The 26,398-nt window shown below is 37.9% G+C and overlaps 1 protein-coding gene across 5 annotated transcripts in view; it reads left to right on the top strand.

Annotated features, from left to right (window-relative positions):
* MAST2 (microtubule associated serine/threonine kinase 2) overlaps positions 1-25,694 on the top strand; it is a 159,843-nt gene extending 134,149 nt beyond the window's left edge. For all 5 annotated transcript variants that reach the window (XM_060773426.2, XM_060773424.2, XM_060773423.2 and 2 more), the window contains 15 exons: positions 224-432; positions 2,272-2,410; positions 3,812-3,944; positions 5,127-5,292; positions 6,796-6,897; positions 8,836-8,958; positions 9,419-9,528; positions 11,450-11,604; positions 13,245-13,546; positions 14,420-14,635; positions 14,975-15,201; positions 16,384-16,506; positions 18,036-18,172; positions 18,594-18,781; positions 20,371-25,694. In XM_060773426.2, coding sequence (XP_060629409.2) covers positions 224-432; positions 2,272-2,410; positions 3,812-3,944; positions 5,127-5,292; positions 6,796-6,897; positions 8,836-8,958; positions 9,419-9,528; positions 11,450-11,604; positions 13,245-13,546; positions 14,420-14,635; positions 14,975-15,201; positions 16,384-16,506; positions 18,036-18,172; positions 18,594-18,781; positions 20,371-22,445 — 4,405 coding nt within the window. In that variant the 3' untranslated portion in view covers positions 22,446-25,694. The remainder of the gene's footprint in view (positions 1-223; positions 433-2,271; positions 2,411-3,811; positions 3,945-5,126; positions 5,293-6,795; positions 6,898-8,835; positions 8,959-9,418; positions 9,529-11,449; positions 11,605-13,244; positions 13,547-14,419; positions 14,636-14,974; positions 15,202-16,383; positions 16,507-18,035; positions 18,173-18,593; positions 18,782-20,370) is intronic.
* Positions 25,695-26,398: the final 704 nt, after the last annotated feature.

The raw sequence follows: 26,398 nt of genomic DNA, 5'->3' as shown, positions 1-26,398 counted from the left end.
TTTAAAATCACTATTAATCCTAGATGAAATCTTATGCTTCTGCTTAACGTTGCAGTAGAAGTAGTGAAAGGATGAAGAATTCTTTGTCCTTTGTTTTCTGCCTTTCGGTGACTATGTGAACTGATCAAACAATTGAAATTTTGGAACAATTCCTAGAATTCAGAACCTGTGGAGCATGTGCATGGCATATCTAACATAATGCAATTTTCTTGTTTCATTTTAGTGCAGTGTTCTTAGTGCGCCACAGAACTACACGTGAACGCTTTGCAATGAAAAAGATCAATAAGCAGAACCTTATTTTGAGGAACCAAATTCAGCAAGCTTTTGTGGAAAGAGATATCTTAACATTTGCAGAAAATCCATTTGTTGTTAGTATGTTATGCTCCTTTGAAACCAAGCGGCACTTGTGCATGGTCATGGAGTATGTTGAAGGTATTGTTTTCCTACCACCAAGCTCTCCTGATTGTAATACTGGTCTTACATTTTTGTGGTAATGGTTTGCTTTATGGGAGAAGTACAGAACATTGCATATTCTGCCTTTTTATCCTTTAGGACTGAGGTGTGCCAACTAATTTCTGTAAACCTCTAAATTCCTCTTGATAACTGTTGACAAGGACACAGTGATGAATCCTCATAATACCTCAGTGTTTTCAACTTAACACTGTGGGTGGACCTTTCCTTAGGAAGGTCCTGCTCAACATGAAATGGAACCAAGCCCTATGAAGTACAGCTGAGGAAGCTGAGTCTGTTTAGCCTAGAGATGATGGTGATGGTGATAAAAATGTATTTCTTATCTGCCTCCTTTTGACTCAAGGCGGGACACGACATAATTTGGAGGCAACATAGTAGCTATGTATAATGTCTGTCACATGGAAAATGGAACCAACTTGTTTCCTGTTGCTCCAGAGGGTTGGCCCAAATCAATATATTCAAATTACAAGGAAAAACATTCTGACTAAACGTTAGGAAGAAACTCTGAAAGATATGTAATGTTTCACAGTAGAATGGAACCCTTGGGAACATAGTGGGTTTTGTTTGTCACAGGAAGCTTTTAAACAGTTTAAATAGCCTCTGTTATGCATGTTTTAGCTGCGGTTTCCTGCATTGAAAGGGAGTATGGTTAAATAAATAAAACTTGGGTATTCTCTGGCTTTATAGTTCTGTGGCTATAGTAGGCTCTCAGTTAACCAGCATCCATGGGGATTAGTAGATAGGTGTAGTTTCTGGTTGCTTGAAAGTTAGCATTAGTCCATTATTTCAGTGTACCTGACACAGATCTGACTTTCATGACTCTGCAAAGCTTTAAGTTGTGCAAATAACGGGTTCCTATGCTCCTTTAAAGTGGATTGCTAGTACAAGCATTCCAGTGTCTATATTTAAATTTTCAGAATAGATCAAGATTTAAATTTAGAAAATTTTCAGTGGGCTTAACTGGCATATTTTAGAAAGGGTTGTGTTCCCTTTCCTCAATGTACCCACTACATCATTCTACATAATAAAACTTTTTTCTTTTTCTTTTATGGATTGCCCTTATATTTCAAGAGAGGACAGGAATGCCATCTCAAGCTTACCATTTGCTATCCCAGAACTGGAGCTCACTGTACTTGGAGGCTTGATAAAAATTTGAAGTGCTGCATTTATCCCATTTATCCCAAACAAATGCCTACCCTAACAAGTACATATGTTTAACAACAACAGCAACATACTTGTGACTATAATGTTTGAAGTTCCATAATTCATAGCTTCCTGTTGTCTGTTGAGTTGCCTTCATTGCCTGTGGAAACCTTATGCTTTCACCACTGTGTGTCTCTGTGCTAAGAACTATTATTTTTGAAAACCTTAAAGGCTGAACATCCCCTTGTGATTATATTATAGAACGCCACATTAAATTGAGTAAGGATTATGCAGTCTGTTTCAGGAATGCATTGCCAGTTTTAAATGCAAATGCCTCTTTTTCTGTCTTTTAGTACATTTGAAACTATCCCTCTATAATATATATGTTTGCTGAGGAGAAAAAAAGGTCAAAGGAATAGACTCAAAACTACATATTATGCCACAGCGTACTGGGCCAAAACATTGCCCCACTGTGAAAGGAGATGTTATGAAATAGCAGTCTAAGGCTGTTGTCCCGTTCCTCATAACATCTGAGTATCTCAATAGACAAGTATATGACTACAGGATAACAAGTTGAACTTTCTCAGCTTTAGCTTCTGCCTGATACTAGCACAAATGTTCCCCACTCTCATATGCTGTGTCTTCATTGTAAACCAGGAGGAGATTGTGCAACCCTTTTGAAGAATATTGGAGCTTTGCCTGTTGATATGGCAAGGATGTATTTTGCAGAAACTGTTCTGGCACTGGAGTATCTCCACAATTATGGCATCGTCCACCGTGACCTAAAGCCTGACAAGTATGCTTTTAGCTTCTCATGTTTGGACCTGTACTTGCAGCTGTCCATGCTATAAATAGATGTAGGAATAATGTGTGCCATTTTCTGTGTTCCGCAAGGCTGACCATTTTATTTTTTGTATTTGTTCTTGTTACTGAGCTGCTTTATAGCAGATGTCATATTGTGATTACCTAAAAATATATATATTTCAAAATCTCATAAACAAAGCTTTAAATTTTAAATGGGAGTACGTTTGAATGGTATCAAACATTTCCATTTTCCATTTAGCAAGAAATGGACAAACTTTAAAAGCCATTAAAACACTGAGTCTAAATATATGATATAATTTTAAAACAGACTACACTGATTTCCATTTCATAGTATGTTGTATTCAGATAAAATCAAATAAAAGAGGAGCTCTGCTGAACTCACTGGAGCTTCACTCACTTATTTAATTGATTTTAGTGGGCCAGCTGTAAGCATTACTAACTCTGTATTTGAACCAGTGTTTGTGTTTGGATCTTGCTCAACACAGACATTGAAATTTTGTAGATCAGCTTGGAAACATGTTCATGCTGACATTGTTCATGCTGACATTATAACTCCTGTGTGGGCTTCCCATTAAATATTCCCTCCCTCAAGTCTCATATTCAGAAAAGCTTTACTTTTTTTGAGGCTGTACTCCCAGAGGGAAATAATACGAAGTAGTGGTCCAACTCTGGATGAGAGATTTACAAGCTTGCAACCAAAAACTGGTCTTGGTGGCACTTGACTTAAGAAATAAATCCCTTCAATCCAGTTATCATTTTCTTTCCAAATCTATCACATTAAAAGTAAATTGCTGGCAAAGCTGAAAGGGAGAATCATAAGCTAAATCCAAAAGAACCACACTGCACTGATTGCTCATTCTTTTTAAAATAAGGATATTGTATCAAGGAGTTTGGATATGATACTATGAAGTATTTTTGATACTTTACAAACAATAAACATCTACTATCTTTCCATCTTGTCATTTCATGCACCTGAATAAATTAGTTTAAAGTGCTTAGATCTCTGTTAGTTGTCACCAGTACACATTCACGCTTTCGGAGTCCCTAACTGGCAAACTCAATTATGCCTTTATTGGATGAAATACATCGTGTTAGAGTTGTAATATTCGTTTTTCAGAAGTATGCTCTGGGATAAATAAAACTCAAAGATGAAAAGATTATATATCCATGTACATTTAAAATCTTGCTTCCTTTAAACATTTACTAAGGCTAAGTCTGGTTTTTCACCAAGACGTATCTGTCTCCAGGAAGAACTTTTGTCAGTAAGCTCCTCAAGTAATAGAGCATTATCAAGTGTTGAGTCAATAAATTTGCTTATAATTTGACTTTTAAAATACCTTTCCAATACTCATCTGTGATTCCCCTTTTTCAGTCTTCTCATAACTTCAATGGGTCATATCAAACTGACTGATTTTGGCCTCTCTAAAATTGGCTTAATGAGTCTGACAACAAACCTGTATGAAGGTCACATTGAGAAAGATGCCAGAGAATTCTTGGATAAGCAAGTAAGTTGAACTTATATTTTTGAAAACTCTGTGAATAATGACATTCTGCTATTCCTCAATTAATGAAGTAGATGCATTACTGGTCATTCCTGCTTCTTGAAGGGAAATTTTAGTATTATAGGTAGAGATAAGATAATCATAAAGTATACCACAAAAAAGAAGAGTAGTTCAACATGTTTCAACAAACATTTTATCCAGAAAGAATAATGTACCCATGAGAAATGAAACAGCCAGACCAGAGAGGTTTTGCAAAGTAATTAAAAATAGTTTGAATTTTTTGGAGGTTTAATTAAAAGTTTCTTCCAAAATGCACCCAACAACAACATTTTCTTTCACTTGGCTTCGCATTTCTTAAGAGTTCCACTATGGTGCCCACATTTGTAGATTATGCTTTTGAAAAAGCTGGAGGCTAATATACTTTCCCATTTTCTATTTATTTTGCTGTCCATGCCTGCTCAGTAAGGAATTCTTAAAGCAGATGCAGTTTACCCTGTTTGTTGTATAGCCGTATTATGGTACACCAGAGTAGAATTCCATTCTTTCCCAGGTCAGGCTTTATTGCATTGTTAACTGCAGGCACATTGCCAGGGCCGGCCCTAGGTAATTTTCAAGTGCAAGCAAACAGTATTTTGCTCCCGCCCCCAAACCAATCACTGAAAAATAAAAGGTAGAAGGTGACACAGCTGAATAAAATCCCACATTTTCTGCTTTGAACTGGGATATATGGCAGTGTGAACCCAGGGCCCATTCACACAGCCCTATATCTCAGAATATCAAGGCAGAAAATCCCACATTATCTGAGTGTGGACCTAGTTCAAAGCAAATATTGTAGGATTTTCTGCCTTGATATTCTGGAATATAGGACTCACTCTCTCAATCTTCCTCAGAGGAGCAGGAAGGCTGTCTCAACAGCGCCCCCCAGGGATTGGAGTGGTAAGCAAATGCTTACCTTGAGTAATGCTTGAGCCACCCTTGCACATTGTTGAGTTCTGCACTGAAGGTTCAAAGTTTCCTTTCACCATCCTCCTAAGATGAATGCTGCTTTGAAACTTTTATCTAGACAAAGGATAAGAAGGAAAAGAGGGTGTAAAAGACATTGTAAAAAAGGTTCTTTGTCATCTGCATGTTGTGAGTTATAATGAAATATCTAAGCTTCTAAATTATTTTTTTCTCCCTTTCCAGGTTTGTGGGACTCCAGAATACATTGCCCCAGAAGTGATCTTGCGTCAGGGTTATGGAAAGCCTGTGGACTGGTGGGCCATGGGAGTAATCTTGTATGAGTTTCTGGTTGGATGTGTTCCCTTTTTTGGTGACACACCAGAAGAGTTATTTGGGCAAGTAATCAGTGGTATGTATGATAGATTGAGAATCCGCAGGTGTTGTCTGTCTGTAACTGTTAAATGGTTCCAATATCACTTAATCATCATTCAAGAGAGTTCCCTGTAAAATATAATGAAAATAGTAAATATGAATGAAACTGTTGACAGAGCAACAAGAAAGGACAAATTGGGTATTGGAAAACAGATTCAAAGGCTTTGCTTTCATCCCTAAAATATCAACTGTGACTTGAAATTTGCAAGCTCGTCTATGACATCAGGGCAGCTGAGTTAGTTACAGCCCAGGCACATATCAGATTTGACGAGGCCTTGCAAGCTACACTCATATGGCTGATCCACTTGGAAAACTAATGCAAACGCAGTGTAAGAATTCTGGTGGAGCATACCAAAAAATCTGGTACTACAACACTTACTTTCTAAGTGGGTAGTCAGATAGTTCTTAGGAATGCAGACAGGGTTTGAAATCAACAGCTCTTTCCCTCTTTACCCTGTGCTCTTTTATCCTCTCCAGCAATTTCTCAGTTCCCATTTGATCCTCACTAGTTCCTCCATTTGACTCTCACTGCTGATTTTGTGGGAGCATAAATGGCTGCCTTTGTCACAACCTTACTCTTAGTGAAGTATAACAGTATACTTCTCAGTAGAACTCTCTGAATACTGTCCTCTGCATGTAGAAATTGAAACATAATGGAAAGGTGGACCCTGGTAGTGGTAGGATTTGAAAATGATTGCCAGAACTGTAATCTAATGTTCATATTACTACATTGATGAAGATAAAACAGTATAAAAGATTAGGTAATAGATTACCTGATGTTTTGTTTTGATAAAGAGAGAGTATTTTTTGTTTAATATCTTAATACTATGTACTGGATCCAACTGAGCCATATAAGAAGTGGAAACATTTAAAATGATGATGATGCTGATGATGATGATGATGATGATGATGATAATAATGGCAAATACTCTGGCATAAGCCAATAAAGGTGGTCCCAGTGGTGATCAGCACACTGGGTGCAGTGCCTAAAGACCTTGGCCTGCACTTAAAAACAATCGGCACTGACAAAATTACCATCTGTCAGCTGCAAAAGGCCACCCTGTCTGATTCTGCATGCATTATTTGCTGATACATCACACAGTCCTAGAGACTTGAGAAATGTCTGATGTGTGATCAAATACAAAAGCCAGCATAGTGATCATGTTTGCTGTGTACTAATCTTGTTGTGTATCAAATAATAATAATAAGACTTTATTTGTATTCTGCCCTGTCTCCCGTAAGGGACTCATTAGCTCTAAGTGACCCCCCACCCCCATTTATAGGTTTTTCTTCCTCTGCAGATATTGTACTACAGTATATCTATGAACCAGAGGTTTCCCAATTTGAGAAATGTTTTTTGATAGATTATTAGAGTAGCAGCAGGAAAGGCCTATTTTAAGAGCAAGTTTATACTCATACTTTGCATCAAGATCTTGGAGTAGTATTTTATTCCTAATCTAATCTTGTGCCATTTCTGTAGACGAAATTGCCTGGCCAGAAGGAGATGAGGCTTTACCACCAGATGCACAGGACCTCATTGGCAAACTTCTCCGACAAAACCCCTTGGAAAGATTGGGAACAGGTATAAACTATTTTTTATGAAAAGGGTTCCCTGAAACATTGAAACTCTAGGAGAGGTAGTTTAAATAGGAGGAAACCTTTGCTAATCTCTAAGATCTTCTGGGGAGGCCCTTCTCTCACTCCCACCCCCGTCACAAACATGATTGGTGGGGACAAGAGAGAGGGCCTTCTCGGTGGTGCCCACCGGCTCTGGAACTCTCTCCCCAGGGAGATTAGACTGGCACCCACCTTGTCCACCTTCCAGAAAGAACTAACGGTGTGGATGTCCCACTGTGCTTTTGACTAGATAGTTCCCCAAACATTTCGGCTCCCAATTTGATCCATAATCAGATCTTCCATACTACCATTGCCCCCTACCAGTGCTCTCCTTATACTACTCCCTAGGTCCTAACCCTGTCATTTTCCTTTAACACTTTATCCATCAACCCTATCCTTTGGCAAGTGATTTGCACCAGTTGCTCGCCTGCACTATTCAGACCATTGAAGGTTGCTAGATGTTTACTATGTATTGTATTCTGTGGTTGTGGTATATTGCCTGAAATGTTTTTTTAATGAATTTTGTTGTTATATTTTAACTATGTTGAATCTTGGGCTTGTCCCCATGTAAACCACCCTGAGTCCCTTCGGGGAAATGGAGGCAGGGTACAAAAATAAAGTTATTATTATGATTATTATCATCAAATGATTATCTTTCTAAGTTATATAATAACTCCTCCGTGTACGGTATAATGGTCTTCAGAAGTTTGCACTGTTCTGCAGCAGAGATATCTCATTTAATAAGGATAACAAGAATTCAGGATGCAATTTTTGCTACTTACTAACTTGTTACAATGATCACAACATTGCATCTTCCAGCAGCTTCAGTCTGTGTTGGCTAATGTTTAAAACCTCAGCATTGATTAGTATAGTGCATAGTATATGACAGTGTATATGACACCAAAGCTTTGACATTCATTGTTTTTCCCCTGCCTCTTTTTGTTTCGGTTGACAGTCCAATTAAGACCTTATGAACCATGAAACATTTGTTTGCTCAGATATTTGAAATTAAACATGACATATCTTGGAGATTTCTCTCCTCTCATATACAGTGACCATCTAACAAGAGCAAAAGCCAACAATGAGTCTCCATCTCAAACACTTATTCTATTCTGATTACTGCCAATCCCAGGCAAAACACCCCAGTTTTTTTCAACCTTATGGTAATTTTAAGTATTTCAGATAGTGCAGTTTTGGACCATCTTCTATAGATTAAGTGCCATTTTCCCATTCCATCCAGAAAATCTCAGGGTCTGTGACACTGTTGAAATTCAGCAGTGTGAACAACATAAGACACTTTTAAGTGAACTCCTATTCTAAATCATAGTTTGCAGTGAGCTTGTCCCCCCCCCCCTTTAGATTTCTACTCCCAGTTCTTTAAAATGAGCATCCTACATATGCACCTTGATTTACACTAGAAACCAGTGTTTGGGCTGTTGTACCACCAAATGTAATGGTGTCAAGTGATCACTATGCTTGGGGTGTGTGTGCGCTAAATGCAGCTTGTGTGTTGCCCTCTCCTTATTTGGAATCATGGTCTTCCCCACTTCTACTATCAGTAGTAGCAACACTTTATCTGCATTATTCCTATGTTAATTATCAGAGTAGCTATGGTTTTGCCCCTGCTAAGCTGTGGTTTCAAACCCAGTTTGAGTAGTATTAGCATAACGAACTTGGGTTGTAGTTCTGTTCGTAATGCTAATACTACTCAAACTACTCATGTCTGCTGCTGGTCTGTGGCAGGTTTCCAGGAAAGAACCAGTTTTAGCCAATGGACATAAATTCGACACCGGTACTTCCATATGGGAAGAAAAAAACTGCCACACCTTTCAGATATCTTAAGAAGCACTGTATTAAGTTGTAGTTGCAATAGTAAGAATATTTAACAATATTGTCATTTCAGGTAGTGCTTTTGAAGTGAAACAGCATAGGTTCTTCAAGGACTTAGACTGGAATGGATTACTTCGGCAAAAAGCTGAATTTATTCCGCAGTTGGAATCAGAAGATGACACAAGCTACTTTGACAGTAAGACAGAGATCTAATAGTTAAACGTAGAGAGTATTTTAAAGATATATTTTCATATTAGCCATTAAGGTATGCATATGATATTTTACAAACTGCTGAAACCATAATATTTAAGCAGATCAGACGTTGCTTTCAGTAGGCCAGTGGTTCTCAACCTGGGGTCTCCAGATGTTTTTGGCCTATAACTCACAGAAATCCCAGGAGGTTTACCAGCTGTTAGGGTTTCTTGGAATTGAAGGCCAAAAACATCTGGGGACCCCAGGTTGAGAACCACTGCCTTAGGCAAAGAACTTGATAGTGAAGAAGACCATTGATTACTGTGTAGGAATTGTGCCCAGTTTGTTTTCCTTGTTTTTAATTGATGGTTTTTTTTAAAAAAAATCCGGACAGCAATAATAATACTAACAATTTAGGATACCTCTGTGGCAATCTGGGCTCAAATCTGTGTTCTTGTTTGCAGCTCGTACAGAGAGGTATCAACATTTAGATTCTGAGGAAGAAGAAGACACAAATGATGATGATCGTGTGGAAATTAGGCAGTTTTCTTCATGTTCACCAAGGTTTAGCAAGGTATGTGCAGAGTTTCGTAAGTGGGACTTGAACCCATTTGTGCTCAATATGGTATGAAAGTCTTTAACAAGCATGGAAGCTAGTTTTTTAAAAGACAATTATTTACATGTACGACAGTGGCCTATTGATAATTAACATGATATGTCATGTTAATTATAATTTTATGCTGTAGCTGTCAAGATTGGTCTGAAATCAGTAGTAAATACTTGTTTTAAATACTTAAGATTGTGCATATAAGATTACATACATATTTTGATTCTGAAATGGTCTTCTTGGAATTATTTCAATTGAGGAGAAAGAAAGGAAAAATATGTGATAGCAACTAGAAGGTTCATGTCAGCATTTTCGGAAGAGATTCAAACACATTATTGGTATTGTTGGGCTGTCTCAGGTCCTTCCTTACTACCACATGAGTGATTTACTTTTGTCAACCACCTTTGAGAACTCTATCAAATAGTGATCTATCCATTTGATATCTGAAAATTGTGTTTGCTATGCCTCCCCAAAAGGTTGTGAGCAATATTAGTATATTGAAAGCATTCTAACTGTGTGAAAAGGCTGTACACTTTCTGTATTCTTGTTTATTCTGCAAAACAATAGGTATTTTGAGTATTTTATGAGAAAGTAGTATAACCTTCTTTCTGTCTGTACCTGGTAACTTTCAATCATACGTTAAAAATACATCATTTCTGATCATTTGCGGGCAACTAAAGATTTTTTTGCAAATTCTTAAGTGCTTATTTTCTCACTGAATGTAGGTAATTATTACTTTTTCCTAGTTTGATCACTTATATACTGAAAGTTTAAAGAGGTGAATATAATATTATCTTGTATATGTTTTGTGTGAAGTTCCTCTTTTTGGCAAAGCTAGAATACAAATAAATTTGCATCCTGTAAAAAGAAACAGGATTTAAATGATTTAAATGATGAAAAGGTCGATAATAAAAGATGCTAGGAACAAAAATCAGAATTTGGGTCACTGAACCAATATTTTGCAAACAAAAGAGACATTGTAACAATATTAATACTTTTAATTGGGGATTAATTTCTATGCAAAGCAGAGAGAGGTGTTCATCCAGGACACTCAGTGATGGGGCAAAGAAAGGGGTACAAATTGAACTAGCATTTCACAATGTTGGGAGGGAGAGGTAAACTGTGAAAAAAGAAACTGTTACAGGCTTGGCCTTATCTTCAATATGAAAAAATAATACACCATTTGTAGTGTGGTTGGCATGAAAGGCTCATTATATTTTGAAAGTCTTGTCTGACAATTCAGCCAGATAATTTATTAATAGCTATCCTGTTGATATTGTGAATTTTTAATAATGTTGTTTTCATCAGCCTCATATGCAAATCAGTTTCTCAGCTGAGTTCAGTCATAAACATGGATTTCTTTTTTCCTCCTCCTGTTAACTGTTGAATGATTTAAAATGTCATTGTAAAGCAGTTGAGGGATGATTGGCCAAGCAAATTAGTCACTAGGGGGTAGGATCCCCCCCCCCCCCATCACCTATTTTTTCTCTGGGTTAACATTGTTTTTTAAGATTTTTAGAAATAGATTGACTCTGAACTTGAAAACGTTACTAACCTGGTCCATCCTTCACATAACATTTTTAAAACATGGTTTTCCACAACCTCTGTTGCAGTGTGTATTTTAAAATGTCTTCTATTACAATATCAAAATAACAGAATGCATGTTTTTTTTTAATCTGGCCAGCTTTTGCATAGTAAATAGAATATACTAATTTGTACTGCTATGGCTCTGTTCTCTGCCGTAACCAAATTGTTGGTTCCATTGCATTTTTGTTAATCCTTTTCCCTATCTTTCAGAATCCAATTGAGATTCTGTAATATCTTATGATTTAAAAGAGTTTCTTAATGACCTCTGACATGTTGACATGTAGTTGAATTATCCATGTAGGTATATAGCAGTATGGAACGCCTTTCAATCCATGAAGAAAGAAGGACACCACCACCCACTAAACGTAGCCTGAGTGAAGAAAAGGATGACAGAATTGACAGTCTTGGTAGCCTTAAGAGTCGTGACCGCAGCTGGGTGATTGGGTCTCCTGAAATGTGAGCTTAATTTGCTTTGTAAAGAAAATTCTAGGATTCCTTAACTCTGTGTATCTTGTTTGGATAAGAAATGTTTTGTAAAGGACAAAAAAGAACTACTGTATATATTTATATATCCATCAACCTCGTGTATAACTTGAAGGCAGATTTTGGGGCCAAAATGGGCCTGTTGCCAGAAAAAAATTCCAGGAAGGCGTGTGTGTGTGTGTGGGGGGGGGGGGGGGTGTTTGAAAAATAGGGGGAGTGGAGTTGAAACGAGCCTGGGTTGGCAAAAAAGTTTGGTGGGGGGGGGGGAGAGCGAGCTGCAGGCAAGCGAGCAATGGGCCAAATTAATAAGCTGGGGGGGGAGGAAAAATGGGGGGGTTGAACCTGTAAAAAACCTTTCCCACCCCCACCCCTGGCTAAAACTAGGGATTTTGATATGATCCCTAGATAATTGGATGGTCATTACCCAGAGAAGGGGAAAGTCCCAATGCCATTTCAGGGGAGCAGTCGTTTTTCCACTCAGGCATTCAAAAAGACCAGCAGTGGCAAGAGTAGAGTGGGAGTTTCTCCCAAGTCAGACTAAGCTCTAGTCTTTTGCCATAATACTTAGAGAAGAGAATGGTTCCATTTTGGATAAGAGCTAAGGTGCAGAACTTATGTTGACCCATGGATAAGTTGACCAGTTTTTTGGGTTTATTTTTTACTAAAAGTTTTAGGCTTATACATGAGCCTGTAGGATATACATGAGCATGTATCCCCGCCCCCAATGCTCAGAAAATAACTTCAGTAAAAAGTACCAAGCTTTCATTATAGAGTTTTTGGAAAGATTAGGTATTTCCCAAAGTGCAAGTCTGAAGTGCTAGAAGATAAATTGGATATAAATATTAACTGGAGAATGCTTGTCTACAGTCTGTAATTCAGGATAGTTCTGCCCTACTTTACAAGGATTTATGAGAAAATGAAGTGCATGATAGATACATACTGCTGCTGTTATTGTTTTTGCTAGTGTTACTATTAGTACCCAAGGTTTCCCTTCCTGGAAGTTTTGTTTCTGAAATGAAATGAAATGAAAAATCCCTTTATTTAAGTGATAAAAATCTGCTCCTAGGTAGGGAAATTCTCTCCTGGAAGGACTTAACATGAGGAAAAGGTGTCTTCACTAAAGCTTTATCACTAATCCTTATTTCCACAACAAGCCATTTTTTTCAAAATCTGATTATCACCGGGGCAGAAAGTGAAGTGAAATCTTCTGAACAGGGGCACAGACCGCAGAACAAACACCACAGGGTTGTTAACCCTTTCTTATGTTATCCAAAGCTAATATGTGCATATATTTGGCTGGAGTTCCACTTATGTGCCTGTTCCAACTTACATACAAATTCAGCTAAAGAACAGACCTACAGAACCTGTCTTGTTCGTAACTTGGGGACTGCCTATAAATGCACACCATTTTCTTGCCCTATTTACAAGTCTCTAGCTTTTAGCCTGATATGTTTTTCTTTTGATTTCTTCTTTTACTTTAAACAGGTTGTCACCTTTGACTTCCACTTTGCTGTACTTGTATATGAAGAACTGTTATAGAATGTGAAGCATTTTATTAATCCAACTTCATGGCAAAATGAATGATGGCAATTTGTTTTGTTCTTTCTCCGCAGATTGCGCAAACATATCTCAGTGTCTGAATCCTCTCATACAGAAAGTGACTCCAGTCCACCGCTCACTGTCCGTCGTCGTTGTTCTGGGCTTCTCGATATGCCTCGCTTTGCTATTTCAGCAGAGGAAGAAGGGAAAAGGAAATCATTGGATGGGACATTACTGCCAATCACACAGCCACGGGAGAGCCTTCCTCTTCCAATTCCAGAGCAACCTGTAGAACAAGAAGTCCAGCTGGGTGAGAGCGATGGGCCAAAAACACCCTCTTCAACTGCTAGTAACATAAGCAGTTCAACATTGACAGGTATGTTCCTATAATGATAGAATTATTGTCATTGAGCAGTGCTAAACCAATGTGCTTGCTCACATTTAGCCAGTCATCTGTAGTTATCCCTTTAAATAATTGGGAAACAAGTCTTTCACACTGCATGGACAGTCCAGTTCTGTTTAGATATCTGTACACAGGCATACTGTTTGATAAAGCTTATATCATATTTAGACAAAAACAGTGATTCTTACTTCGTGTGCATTCTGGAAATTTGTGATTTGAGTATATGTAGACTGATTTTATGTGTAGAAAATGCTATTCAAATGTTAATTCAGACACAGCAATCTCTCTGAAATGAGAAAGCTGGATCTGGAAGATAGGAAACAGTGTCTTGTCGTGCAAAGGTGTCTTATTGTACTTATTAATATTGGGTCTGTCTACCTATTCTCCATGTTAAAAATGCTTATTTTTTAATGTTAGTGTATAATGTAGAATGTCGTATCTATAATGTGTAGACAACTTGTGTTATTTACTAATAAGGCTAATTGAGGTGCTCCTCTCAGATTTTTTCCTGTTATTTGGTTCATCAGTTCTCACTAATATCTCAAACTTTTATTACTTTTCCACACCATAGTAGACCTAATTTTATTCAGTGTGGAGGAGATTATCTTTCTTTAGCTTAATTATGCTTCTTTTAATAGCAATGGGAATGCTGGTAATTTTATTGAGATTGTATCTCCCCTAGTTAAATACATCTGTAAATAAGACTTTGGGGCCCGGGTTTGCTTCTGAGAAAAGTTCACTGTTGGATTGTGTGTAAACATGCCTTAGATTTTATATATGAACCTGCAGGGGAACAGGCTGTTACGAATTCCCTATGGCTCTAATCTATTTTAATTGAAACTGTAGCTGGGAGCAATACAGACTTCTCTGATCAACGCACTCGCAGTAATAGCAATGAAGGCTCAGAATTTACTACTCCAAAAGCCACAAGTGACTTAGCAGTGCGAAGAGCCCGTCATAGGTTACTTTCTGGTGAGTCGGGGGAGAAACGGACTTCACGGCCTGTCAATAAAGTGATTAAGTCAGCGTCAGCCACTGCCCTCTCCCTTCTAATTCCCTCAGGTAAGATATTAGAAAAATACAATTTTTGTGATTCTTCTAGAGTACTTTTAAGCATCAAAATCCCTAATACATTTATAGCTTTCTGTTTCTGCCAAAAAAAAAAGTTCTAGCAAAAAAATATACTTTTATCATTGATAAAAAATATTTTTGAGAAATCATGTGAAATATTTAGCTTGCATTTGTTTGATGAAAAAGGGAATGACTACCAGTATAGACATTTTCAAATATAGTTGCAAGTTTCACGATATGTTTTTTCAGTCTTCTTAATCTTGTATTATGCAACTTGTATTTTCTCTTGTAAGCAAGGCTAATTTGGAATTCATTTTCATTTTCCTATAGAGCACCATACCTGTTCTCCACTCGCCAGTCCAATGTCACCTCATTCTCTCTCCTCCAACCCATCTTCAAGAGATTCATCTCCAAGTCGAGATTTTTCTCCCGCTGTCATGAACCCTAAACCACCAATCATCATCCACCGTGCTGGGAAGAAATATGGCTTCACGCTTCGTGCCATCAGAGTTTATATGGGAAACAGTGATATCTACACAGTGCATCACATGGTTTGGGTATGTTTATTCTTCTTTGAGTTTGTTTAGTTACTGTATGGCATAGCAGTACACTAATATGAGGATAACAGGGCATTTAATAATCAGAGCCTAATAAAATCCCATATTTTTACCTAGACAACTTCCTAGAATCACCTCAGGAAGAAGTGAATCCTTTCCACAGAAATGAGTGCACATTTGTTTAGGAGATATTCTCTACCAGAGTTGTAACCTGTATGTTAATTGCATTTAATTCCTTTGGAGCTATTTTGACAATGATAGTCTGCTTCAGATCATCTCCTTCCCTTAGGACTGTTCACACATCTGCCTGGAGTTGATTACATGTCTTAAAGCATCACTGAATTCACTAGGGATTTGGGATTCAGTTCAGCTGTGAGTTATCCAAGTAGCTTATTACTGTGTACTGTTTCTTCTTTATCCACATTCTTGGTCAGCCTGGCTTATATATATATCCTCTCTTTTGGAGTTGTTTGCCTCAGTATTCTCACAAATAACAATTTCCATTTTTAATTTTGCTAACAGGTGGAAGAGAAAAGGGATGCTAAAGTGCGCCCTGATTTCCCTATAGATGTTACTTATGTTTTCTTCATTTAAAAGGAGATTATTGTTTGAATCTTAATTATTGCTGATGCAATAATGATATGGAGTAGTTTAATTGCTTTTGTAAACATATATCTAATCCTTATTCCATTTGACCTTGACAAGGACTGCATTAGGTAGTAAGTTTAGCTTCAATAAAGCACACGTCACATGCCACAACTGTATCTCTTTAATCACTGGGGTCAACTGTTTAAACTGTTATTGACTGTTAGTATTTGTACCTATTTGTATTTAGAGATAGACACAAGACATTGTTTTTGCACATAAGAGGGAACAGATCCAGCTCTTCATATTTCAGGTTAAAGGGCCATAGGTCTAAGAGCTGAGAACGCCCTCTGTCTGATATACCAAAGAATGTCTGCTAGATGACCTAGTGATGTGGTTTGCTATGATGAAGTATCATTATGAATGAGGAAGAAAAAAAATAAATTGGCAGTGAGCATTCCAGTAACTGCTGGCATATGTGTTCTGAAATGTATACCAGCCAAATTGTTTTTTTAAAAATGGAAATGAAGAATGGGCCCACATATGGACAGAGATGTCTGTTTTTTGACATTAACATTTTTGATTTCATATTAACAGCATGTTGAGGAAGGTGGACCGGCTAGTGAGGCAGGTCTTCGGGAAGGAGATTTGATCACCCATGTGAATGGAGAACCTGTTCATGGATTGGTTCATACTGAAGTGGTGGAGTTGGTCCTGAAGGTACTTGTTTTCTGTGACAAGCATTATGTGCTTAAATCAAAATACTTAAGTTAAAAGACATTGTTGAGTGTCTTGGAGGTTGCGGCAAGATCTATTTTCCTCATTCAAAGTGTAGGTTGCACAGGGCATCTTTTCCCAGACAGACAATTGGCTGCGGTTCCAGCTGTACAGAAATAACCTGACCAGATGCCAGCTACAAATGAACCTCTGAAGATGCCAGCCACAGATGCAAACAAAACATTAGGAGAGAATGCTTCTGGAACATGGCCATACAGCCTGAAAAACTCACAGCAGCCCAGTAATTCCGGCCATGAGAGCCTTTGACAATTAAAAGACTTTATGTGCTCATCTATACATTACTATCTCCAGCATTTGTGTTCCGTGCGAAAACCCATCATCTGATCTGTAGAGAGAAAAGGGCATTCCCAGTTGTGGTACTCTAAATGTGAGAACTACTTTCACAAAAATTGTAAAAAGCAGAAAATATCCTTTTCTGTTGTTTGTTTCCAGCAATCCAAAACATGATATATTCTGCCAGAAAACAATATCTCATTGAGGAAAATATTCTTTGAATTTTCATCTGATTTCATAGCTGCAAACAGTACCTACCATCTTTTATTGCTGTTTTCCCATATTGCTGGCGGTATTTAAAAAAGGATTTGTCATGATTGATTTTAGGAATTTTCCTTATTGAATGTTTCTAGCACACTAAATGTGCACTTATTGATTGTTTTATATGGGAGTTTCAGGTGTTTCCCTTCAAATACACATTTCTGATTCAGAGGTATTTCATTTTCCTACTACTGAAATAATCTTTTGCTGCAGACATGCTTTGTCCAAGTGGCCAGGTGAATACAACCTGATTTACTTTTGGGATTAGAATAGCACAAGTGTTATGGAAATCTATTAAATTGTCATAACATTACAACTAACTAATGACACAGTTGCTTCCTTGACTATGGTGTGTTCCTGACAGCAAGTTATTTGTCAAAAACATAACATGCATGGGAAAAGCATTGGTATAAATACCTTTGGAACCAATTGCCTGCAAAATTGTTTAGGAAGTAATCTGAATAAACACATCCAGTTCTTACACAAAGGTGGTTTCTGTTTGGTGGCAGCTCTTTAGCAGAAGAATATGAAATATAAAGAATGCAGCAATGTGAGACTTGGACAGCCACTTGACAGAATTTCTAGTGTGAAGCTACTGGTGGTGGAGGTGTTCTAATTTACTTGACTGCCTGCTGCTTAGAAAGCTTATGTTGGAAAAATGAAGTACCACAAAATTAGAGCTCTCCGAATCTGTCAGTCAGCTAGAAAAATCGTTGTTTAATCAGTGAGATGAGAAATTGAAGATGTGCCTCCAGCACAATTTTCTAAAGACAAAATAAATATTGGAAAGGGAGAAAAGAATTAATCAGGGGAATATAAGACAGCCACTGATGGACTGGTATTTCCTTTGGTTTAACATGCAGCTACTCAGAAGGGATGAATAAAAATATTAAAATGTGTGTTTTTCTTCCTGGCAGAGTGGGAATAAAGTATCCATATCTACTACACCTTTTGAGAATACGTCAATCAAAGTGGGGCCAGCTCGGAAAGCCAGCTACAAATCAAAGATGGCAAGGAGAAACAAGAAAAGTAAAACAAAAGAGGGACAAGAAAGGTGAGTTGAGTTTTTTCTATGGAAAACGAAATTGTCTCCCAGTAATTGGTGGAAATAAATTTCCGTCAGCAAATATTGTTTTTATGACACAAATATTATGCAGAATAAATCAGCTAGAATTTTTAGTAGACTGTGGGTTGAATCCAGAGTTTAATGAGCAGAGTTACTGATTATGGAATACATTCTCTCAGATTCCACTTCAGTTTCCATCCCTTTAAAATCTTCTGGAGTGGTATAAAAATCACTGAGGGCCAATGCAGGCATTAAAGAAATTGCCTTTCTTCTCCTTCATTTCTGTGTGCAGAAACTGTTGGTTCTGTGCCTCATCCACAATAGAGAGTCTCAGTGCAGATGGAGTCTCTCTAGTTTGAATCTGGTCTTTTTTTTAAATTTACAAATGATTATTCTTCACTTTTTCCAGTAAGAAGAAGAGCTCTTTGTTCAGAAAGATCACCAAGCAGGCATCTCTGCTTCACACCAGCAGAAGTCTGTCTTCTCTTAACCGTTCTCTGTCATCTGGAGAAAGTGTTCCTGGTTCACCAACCCACAACCTCTCCCCTCGTTCACCAACTCAGAGCTACCGGTCTACTCCCGATTCCACACATTCAGGTAGAAGTGGAGATAGTGACAGATTTTAAACCTTTGGGTTTGTAATCTCATGATGTTTTCTCAGATGGTGGGAGCAAAGTAGACTTACTTTGTGAATTGTTGGAAAAGTCCCCATGGGAAGATAGGACGGGATATTATTATTATTATTATTATTATTATTATTATTATTTGTTGTAGTAGTAGTAGTAGTAGTAATAGTCATTCTGAATTTGGAATGCACTAAAAGAAGCAAAAGCATCTGACTGGTACAAGTCAGTTTACCTCAAGTGTATGGAGAGCAAGTAATAGAAATTGTATATAGCATAGAAATGAATAAAACCTCACAAGTAAAAAATATTTGGGCAGGTGGGGAGGACTGGAGACAGGATGAAATTAGATCAGGCATGCACAACGTGTGGTTTTCCAGGTGTTTTACACTTCACCTCCTAGAATTCCTGGCCATTGGACAAGCTGGTTAGGGCTTCTGGGAACTGGATTCTCAATCACCTGGATAGCCACAGATTGTGCAGGCCTGAATTAGATGATTGGGACCAGGCAATGTATACTGTGAGATATTTAACGATTTCAGGAGAGAAGCATACTTCCATAATATTTGAAAAACAGTGACTACTGTATATTTATTTTTATACAGTATTGGATGGGGTGGATCTTGCCTAGCAGAAATGCTTTATATGTAGACCAATTTTGCAGCACTCAGTGGAATTTATACTTCATAAATTCCATCAAGGTAGTTTGCAAAGGAATTACATAAAAATATATCATTAAAACAGCAAAGGCAATTATCGTATGCAGAAACGTTTCTGTGGCAGGATATTAGTTTTAAAATTGAAATCAACCAATCAATTGAATGAATTATTAATTAATTAATAAGCAGAAAACTAGAGGCAATTGAAAATAAAGTTGACATGGCTGAAACAACATGTCCAGCCTGAGCAAACAAATTGATCCCTAAAACCAGATTTAGAACATTGTTTCTATTGGTATTTTTTCTTAGAAGTAACTTTCTTGGTCTGCTAAAAGTGCCCATAACTGAGCCCTGGCAGGATAATGGCAGGCAAACATGCTGTAAAAGCTGGACAGCGGTGTAGCTGGGTGAGACAGATTGAAGTTAACGGGCACCTGACACTTTCTGATACAGTAGATTTCAGCTGCAATATTAATTCCTTTTTGCCAGTGCAAGATTTCAACAAGCCATTTACACGTGATGTAAATGTTACAGCATTTCAAATTTCTTTACCATCAGGCATTTGGGGGAAGATGAGGGGCACACTGCTGGTGAGGTTGTGGGTTGGGGTTGGAAAGGATATTTAGTTTTAAATGTAATTTTAATTGTATGGGAATTTTTAATTGTATCTTAATTGGGTATTTCTTTACTTACTGTATCTAAACTGAGTATTTCAACTTGTTTCCATGAAAAACATTTAGTTGTTTTTATTTTTTGTATTTGCCATGTTTCTAATTTATTGGGTTGTGTCATGTTATTGTAAGCTGCATTAAGCTACCATGTGGAGAAAGGTCGGGTAGAAATAAATTGGATGATGATGATGATAATAATAATAATACAGTATTCTCTTTTTTGATGTTTACAGTGGGTGGAAACTCTTCTCAGAGCAGCTCGCCTAGTTCCAGTGTTCCTAACTCTCCAGCTAGTTCAGGACATATCCGGCCCAGCTCTTTGCATGGATTAGCACCAAAACTTCAACGGCAGTATCGATCACCAAGACGTAAATCTGCAGGGAACATTCCTCTCTCACCATTAGCACATACTCCCTCACCAACTCCACAGTCCACATCACCTCAGCGTTCTCCTTCTCCTTTACCTGGGCATTCAGTTGGCAGTTCAAGCATCATGCAGTCTTTCCCCGTAAAATTACACTCCTCCCCACCCCTCGTCCGACAAATGTCAAGGCCCAAGAGTGCAGAACCACCAAGATCTCCTCTCTTGAAAAGAGTGCAGTCAGCCGAAAAACTAACCTCCTCACTGTCCTCCTCAGAAAAGAAGCTACCCTCTTCACGCAAGCACAGTTTGGACATTTCTCATTCCGAATTCAAGAAGGAAATGCTCCAAAGAGATCCAGGCCTCCAGAGTTGGCAAGAATCAATAAATGAAGCAACCGGAGGTAAAGTTGGGCTTGCAGAAAAGGGGACGCTCCAAAAACCTTCTTCCAGAAAACTAGGGGCCATTCGGCAAGATCGGGTGGACAGGAGAGAGTCTTTGCAGAAGCAAGAGGCCATCACTGAAGTAGATTCTTCCGAAGATGAAACTGATGAAGGGTCAGAAGATAGTCAAGATGGGAAAAGATTGGACAGGTCACATTTCAGTAGAGACCATCACATTTCTGATTCTTTCACTGAGGAGATGAAGCTTTCTTCCAAGTTGGAAAGCAAAGATAGTATGGAAGAAGATGCTTTCCTTCCCGAGGAACCAAAAACTGGTAATTTGCAGAACAGGGCAAACCAAGAGCAACCAAAGGATATTACAGGGACACCACTGCCTGATATAGAGAGGTCACAGGCTAAGATTGTTGTGAGAACTTCACCGGTAGAAAAATCTGGTAACTGTGAAACAATTAAGTTAGCATCAGAAGTTGAAATAGCATTGTTGACTATAGAAGGCAATACAATTAGTGATATCAAAGATGCTAAAGATCCTAAAAAAACTGTGGCTATCCAAGAAAGCATAGATTGCCCAGAGCAGGGGAAGTGCCTGCCACTGAGATCCTTGCAGGTTGGTCAAGGTGATTGCTTGAGGCTGGCACATGACAAAGATAAAGTGAAAATGTCTGCTTCTGAGGAATCTAGTCACATGTTATCCCACAAATCTATGCCTTCATTTGCACTTTCCTCTACTTGCACAAGTAGTATAAGCTCTCTTCCACCACTAAGCCAAAAAGACTGCAAAGATGTACCTCAGAAACAGGGGCACCAATATATCCAAGAAAATATCAGTATGTGGAACTGGGCAAATAGTGGCAGAATGTCAGCACAAAGATTGTCTGATGCTGAAGAACTAGAAGAGATATCTTCTGGTGTAGCAACTTCAAAACACAAAAGTCAACCAAAGGATAAAAACCGAAGTTGTTCTACAGGTGGTTCAGCTTGCACAGTTGAAAGTGGAGAAGCCCCTTGGCCAGTTCATTTGGTAACCAATGCTAAAAGAATGCTGGATTCCAAAAATCCCAACATGTCTGGCTCAAAAGTACTAGAAAAAACAAGAGGGGAGGTCCCTCGGGAGGAACTGTTTTGTATGAAAAAGAGTGTATCTGAGCAAGGAATGGAGGAGGCACCAAGAGAAAGATCAAACGTTGAAACAGCCAAAACATTGAGCATTGGGGATCTCATTGGTGTATGTAGTTCTCACCTCACGTCAGAAAGCACAAGAATGTCTTGGAAGTCAGGCTACTCAGAGGGAACAGAAGAAGAGACAGTCCCTGGCAATTCTAATGTACCTGAAACATTGAAGGCAAAGAGTCAGATCCGTCCACCTGAAGATCAGGGAGATGGCATTGTGGAGCTGAACATGGGGGCTTCTTCTGGACCAGATGGCCGCCTGAGTCCTAAAAAGGAGAAAACTCGGATGCCAGGAGAAACCAGAGAGGCTGGAAGTCAGTCACTGACAAAAGACCTCCTATCATCAGAAGGTGATGTTGCGAAGGAAACATAGCATTCTGCATTCAGAAAAAAGACAGCATTAATAGAACACAGTTATAAATCAGAAAACCTGTACATCTATTTTTTGTAACTTTGTGTTTTCACACTCTTGCCTTTTTTCATTCTTGCAATTCTATTTTTGTACACAGCATTTGCCATTTGATGCCTCGTAACAAGGTATCTTTAAAGAAAAATTACAAACTGATTTGCAAATGTCCTCTCCCCCTTCCCATTTAAAAATGCCCTCGTTCTGGAGTGCCCTTTGCATAGTTTTCACTTTGAGCTTTTTGAGAACATACACTTACAAAACAAGGCTCACTTGAGGAACATACATTAGTTATTGTGAGCCAAATTTTGGTCACTTCTTTACATTGGCAAAGACCTACCATAATACCTTTGGCAAACTTATCTTGAAATATTTTCTGTCTTTGCACACTTTTTTTCTCACATATCGTAGACTTTTGAAGGAAACCTTGCATGTCATCTTGTATAATTGGAAAATATTCCTTTTTTAAAAATCTGTTAAGTGAAATGTCAAACTTTCAGTTTGTGCATGATTTTTTAAAAAAAATTGCTTTAAAAGAAGCATGATGCCATCTTCAACTTTTATTTAGAATTTTTAAATACTTGTGGCCTTACCAGCCTCACTTTGCTCAGTGGGCAAGTACCTAAAAGAGGTACAGGCTGTATTAGTTAGCTCTTAGTGAAGTAGCATCCCAAATTGCACCACTGAGATGTTTCTGAGCATCTGAAACTATCTCCTCCCATCTTGTGGGACAGCATAACTACTAGTGGACACAAGTAACAGTTGACAAATTTGATTTCATTGGAAGGAATTATTTTTATGGATCCATCAGGAACAGGCTAAGACAGGCCGCTGTGTTACTTATCCAATTGTAAGTATACAATTAACTGGCCCCTCGATGACAAATTAATTATACATTTGTTATAATTCAGATTTCTCTGTTCATCTGATTTCTCTCTCTCTAAAATGCTGTTACCTATGTAACCTTTTGGAAACTCAAACAAAGCTGCCTAGACCAGTAATGCTGCACTGATATATAGACAGATAACTATACATATACACAATTAAGCAGTAGATGAAGCATTTCAGATCTATTCCTTATTGAATCTAATTACAATGTATAGGCAAGACGACAACTTGCACAAATGCCATAAATTCTTGTGAATTTTACTTATGGCTGCTAAATGTATGTGGGCAGAGAAAGCAATCATTTGCATTGTCCACAGTTCTCTGTAAACAAGAGGTGATCACATGGCAACTGTAATAGCTCCCTAGGGCATGCGCTACAGTTAATTACAATACAGCTTCATTACTCAGCCATGTTTCTGATATAAAGCCTTCTGCTGTTCAGTTTCACTTTACAAAGGCTACTTTTTGACTCGGAAGCGGATCTTAAATTTATTGTCATCACATTTCAATGGCCTTTTGGTTCTTGCTTGAACTTCTTGAACCCCCCCCCCCAAAAAAAAACAACAACAACAAAACAAAACAAAAACTGCCTAGCTCTTGATTCTTTGGTTTCAGTTTTGGACCAACTTGTTTGATTTGAGATTATTTTTTACATTAACCACTGTGTTTGTGTGCGTGCGTGCGTGCGTGTAATGCTTTTTGTGCGTGGTGTAAAGCTGTAAAAGAAGATACATTGGTTTTCTCATATTAAGTTCTCAGACTTTCAAGAGTAATAATTCTCACAGATAAAGTACACTAATCTCCTTAGTCCTGCCACCAGCATAGAAGAGTAGACGCCACATGTGTTGGCATCTAGACCTGTGTTTGAACTGCCTTTTCTCTCAATTTGCTGCATTGAACTCCAGGCAAAGGCAGTCAGATGTGGATACAGCAACTCATTTAGAAAAAGGGAATTGTTTTTCATATCATTCAATAGCCACTGAAAGTACATGCTGATTTAAAGTAATGTAAAAATAATTAGATGTCATGATATACACAGTATGGATTTGAGCCCTGTGGATAAATGGTGTGGCTTCAACTATACTTTGTAGCATCTATACACACATAGATAGCCAAAGGAAGTGTTTATCTAGTTTAGCCAAATAAACCATATTGGGACACCTCATTTATGTATTATAGATATGCTACATAGATGTTATCTTTTTGATATGTTTACCTAACAGCAAACTTCTGTCGTCATTAAAGCCTCCAGGAGTGTCCATCTCTCACCACTTGCTAGATTCATTTAACTGTGGACCTACTTGAGAAAAAATTCATGGCTGGAGATAGTTCTACCCAAACTTCATGTTAATAAATGGGATTTACACGTTGACATTTGAATACAAGAGTTCTGACAATCATAATGTTACAGGGGGCAGAATTTAAGATATTGAAAGCACTTACAACCATTAAGCCTAACAGGAGGTGGTGTGTAACAGACCTCCTGAACTCGTTGTTAACATGTTGAGGGGAAACAGTTGTAATTTTGACTGTCTGTAGTCCAGTTAAGGCACTCAGTCCATAAATAAAGCTAGCTCAGACATCACCATTGTGTTCTGTTTAGGCAAAATACACATGTAGCCATCTTTACCATATTGCTTTCCCAGTATTTCATGTTTTAGTTTATATATCTAGATTTCATTTATTTTCTTCATACAGCCTTTTAAACTTCTAAGTATCCAGGTGATGCATTCCTCGGCAATACTACACACCATTGAATGGTGCAACTAAGACCATCAAACTGATGTTTAATGTAAATATTAGATTTTAGCATTGCTAGAAGTCCCATCCTGAGAGAAGCATGTCCAAAATGTTACTGTGCTCATTACGCTGTGAAAAGATACTCGGCATTGAGCAGGAAAAGGGGGAATGACCTGCAGTTGGTTTTTTTTTCTACATTAGCACTGAATTAAGGTGTGACATTTTGATTTGTTTGTTTGTTTGTTTTCCTCTGGGGAGGGGTGAAGTCTCTCTCCAGTTTTATCTTTACTGGACATGAAGAATGGTGCTGTATTTCTAGTAGGTGATTTTACAGCTGTGTGTGTGTGTTTACAATTGTGTTTTGATTTTTGTAACTTTGGAGGCTGTGAGCACAGTTTTCACACTGTGTTCCAATTTCAAGCTGGTGCCTCTCAGCACCTGGTTAGCAGAAGACAATGTGGGATATAAGTGTTTTTAGAAACTTGAACAATTGCCACATAAAGAGAGGTGCAATAATTTTTATTCTTGTTGTACCTGCATGTTGATGTTCAAATACTCTTCTGAAATACACTTCATTTTTTACATAAACCTGTGTCCAACCTTTGACTCCACTCTAATGTTTTTTGTGAAATGTTGCAATAATCTTGTGGTTTCAGGCAAACTGACTTGTCTTTAGACAAGCTTGATGGACCTTGGGGCAGTGGGATCATTTATCATCTGTTGCCAACAGATCATCTTCTTGATATCTCAAATTGGGTGCTATTTTTTCCACTACTTTGATAACATCACACGTGTCAGTAGTCACCATGAATGTGTTCTATATGTTCCACAGAAACTATAGTTCAACATATGACTGCTTTTGTATTTTCTGATACATACTACCAATTTTGGGAGATAGCTGTGTGCTGCTAGTCACCGATATACTATATACACTATAATTAACAATTATAGTGTTATTTTATAACTATTGTTTTTATACTTCACAATAGTATAGGCTTTCTCTTGATCCTACTACCATTGCTTTCTCAGTAGATGCCCCTGGGTCAAAAAGTTTTCACAGGAAGCTGGTGCTCTCTTCCCCACTTTCCTTTTTTTATTCAGGGCATTATCTCTTTCTTGGTCATTGCAGAAGGTCTTTTAATTTGAGGAGAGTGGTTGTTGGTGTTTGCCTTTATGGATTTAACTGCTGTTTTTACTTTAAAATAATGATACGGGTGTTTTTTTTAAAAACTTGTGCTATACAATGTTTTCATTATCCTTAGTTTTTAATTTACACTGTGACCTGCCTTGGG

This window comes from Anolis sagrei, chromosome 4 (assembly GCF_037176765.1).
Source record: "Anolis sagrei isolate rAnoSag1 chromosome 4, rAnoSag1.mat, whole genome shotgun sequence".
NCBI lineage: Eukaryota > Metazoa > Chordata > Lepidosauria > Squamata > Dactyloidae > Anolis > Anolis sagrei.
The sequence above is the reverse complement of the archived record's forward strand: the minus strand, read 5'-3'. Positions and strand labels throughout refer to the sequence as shown.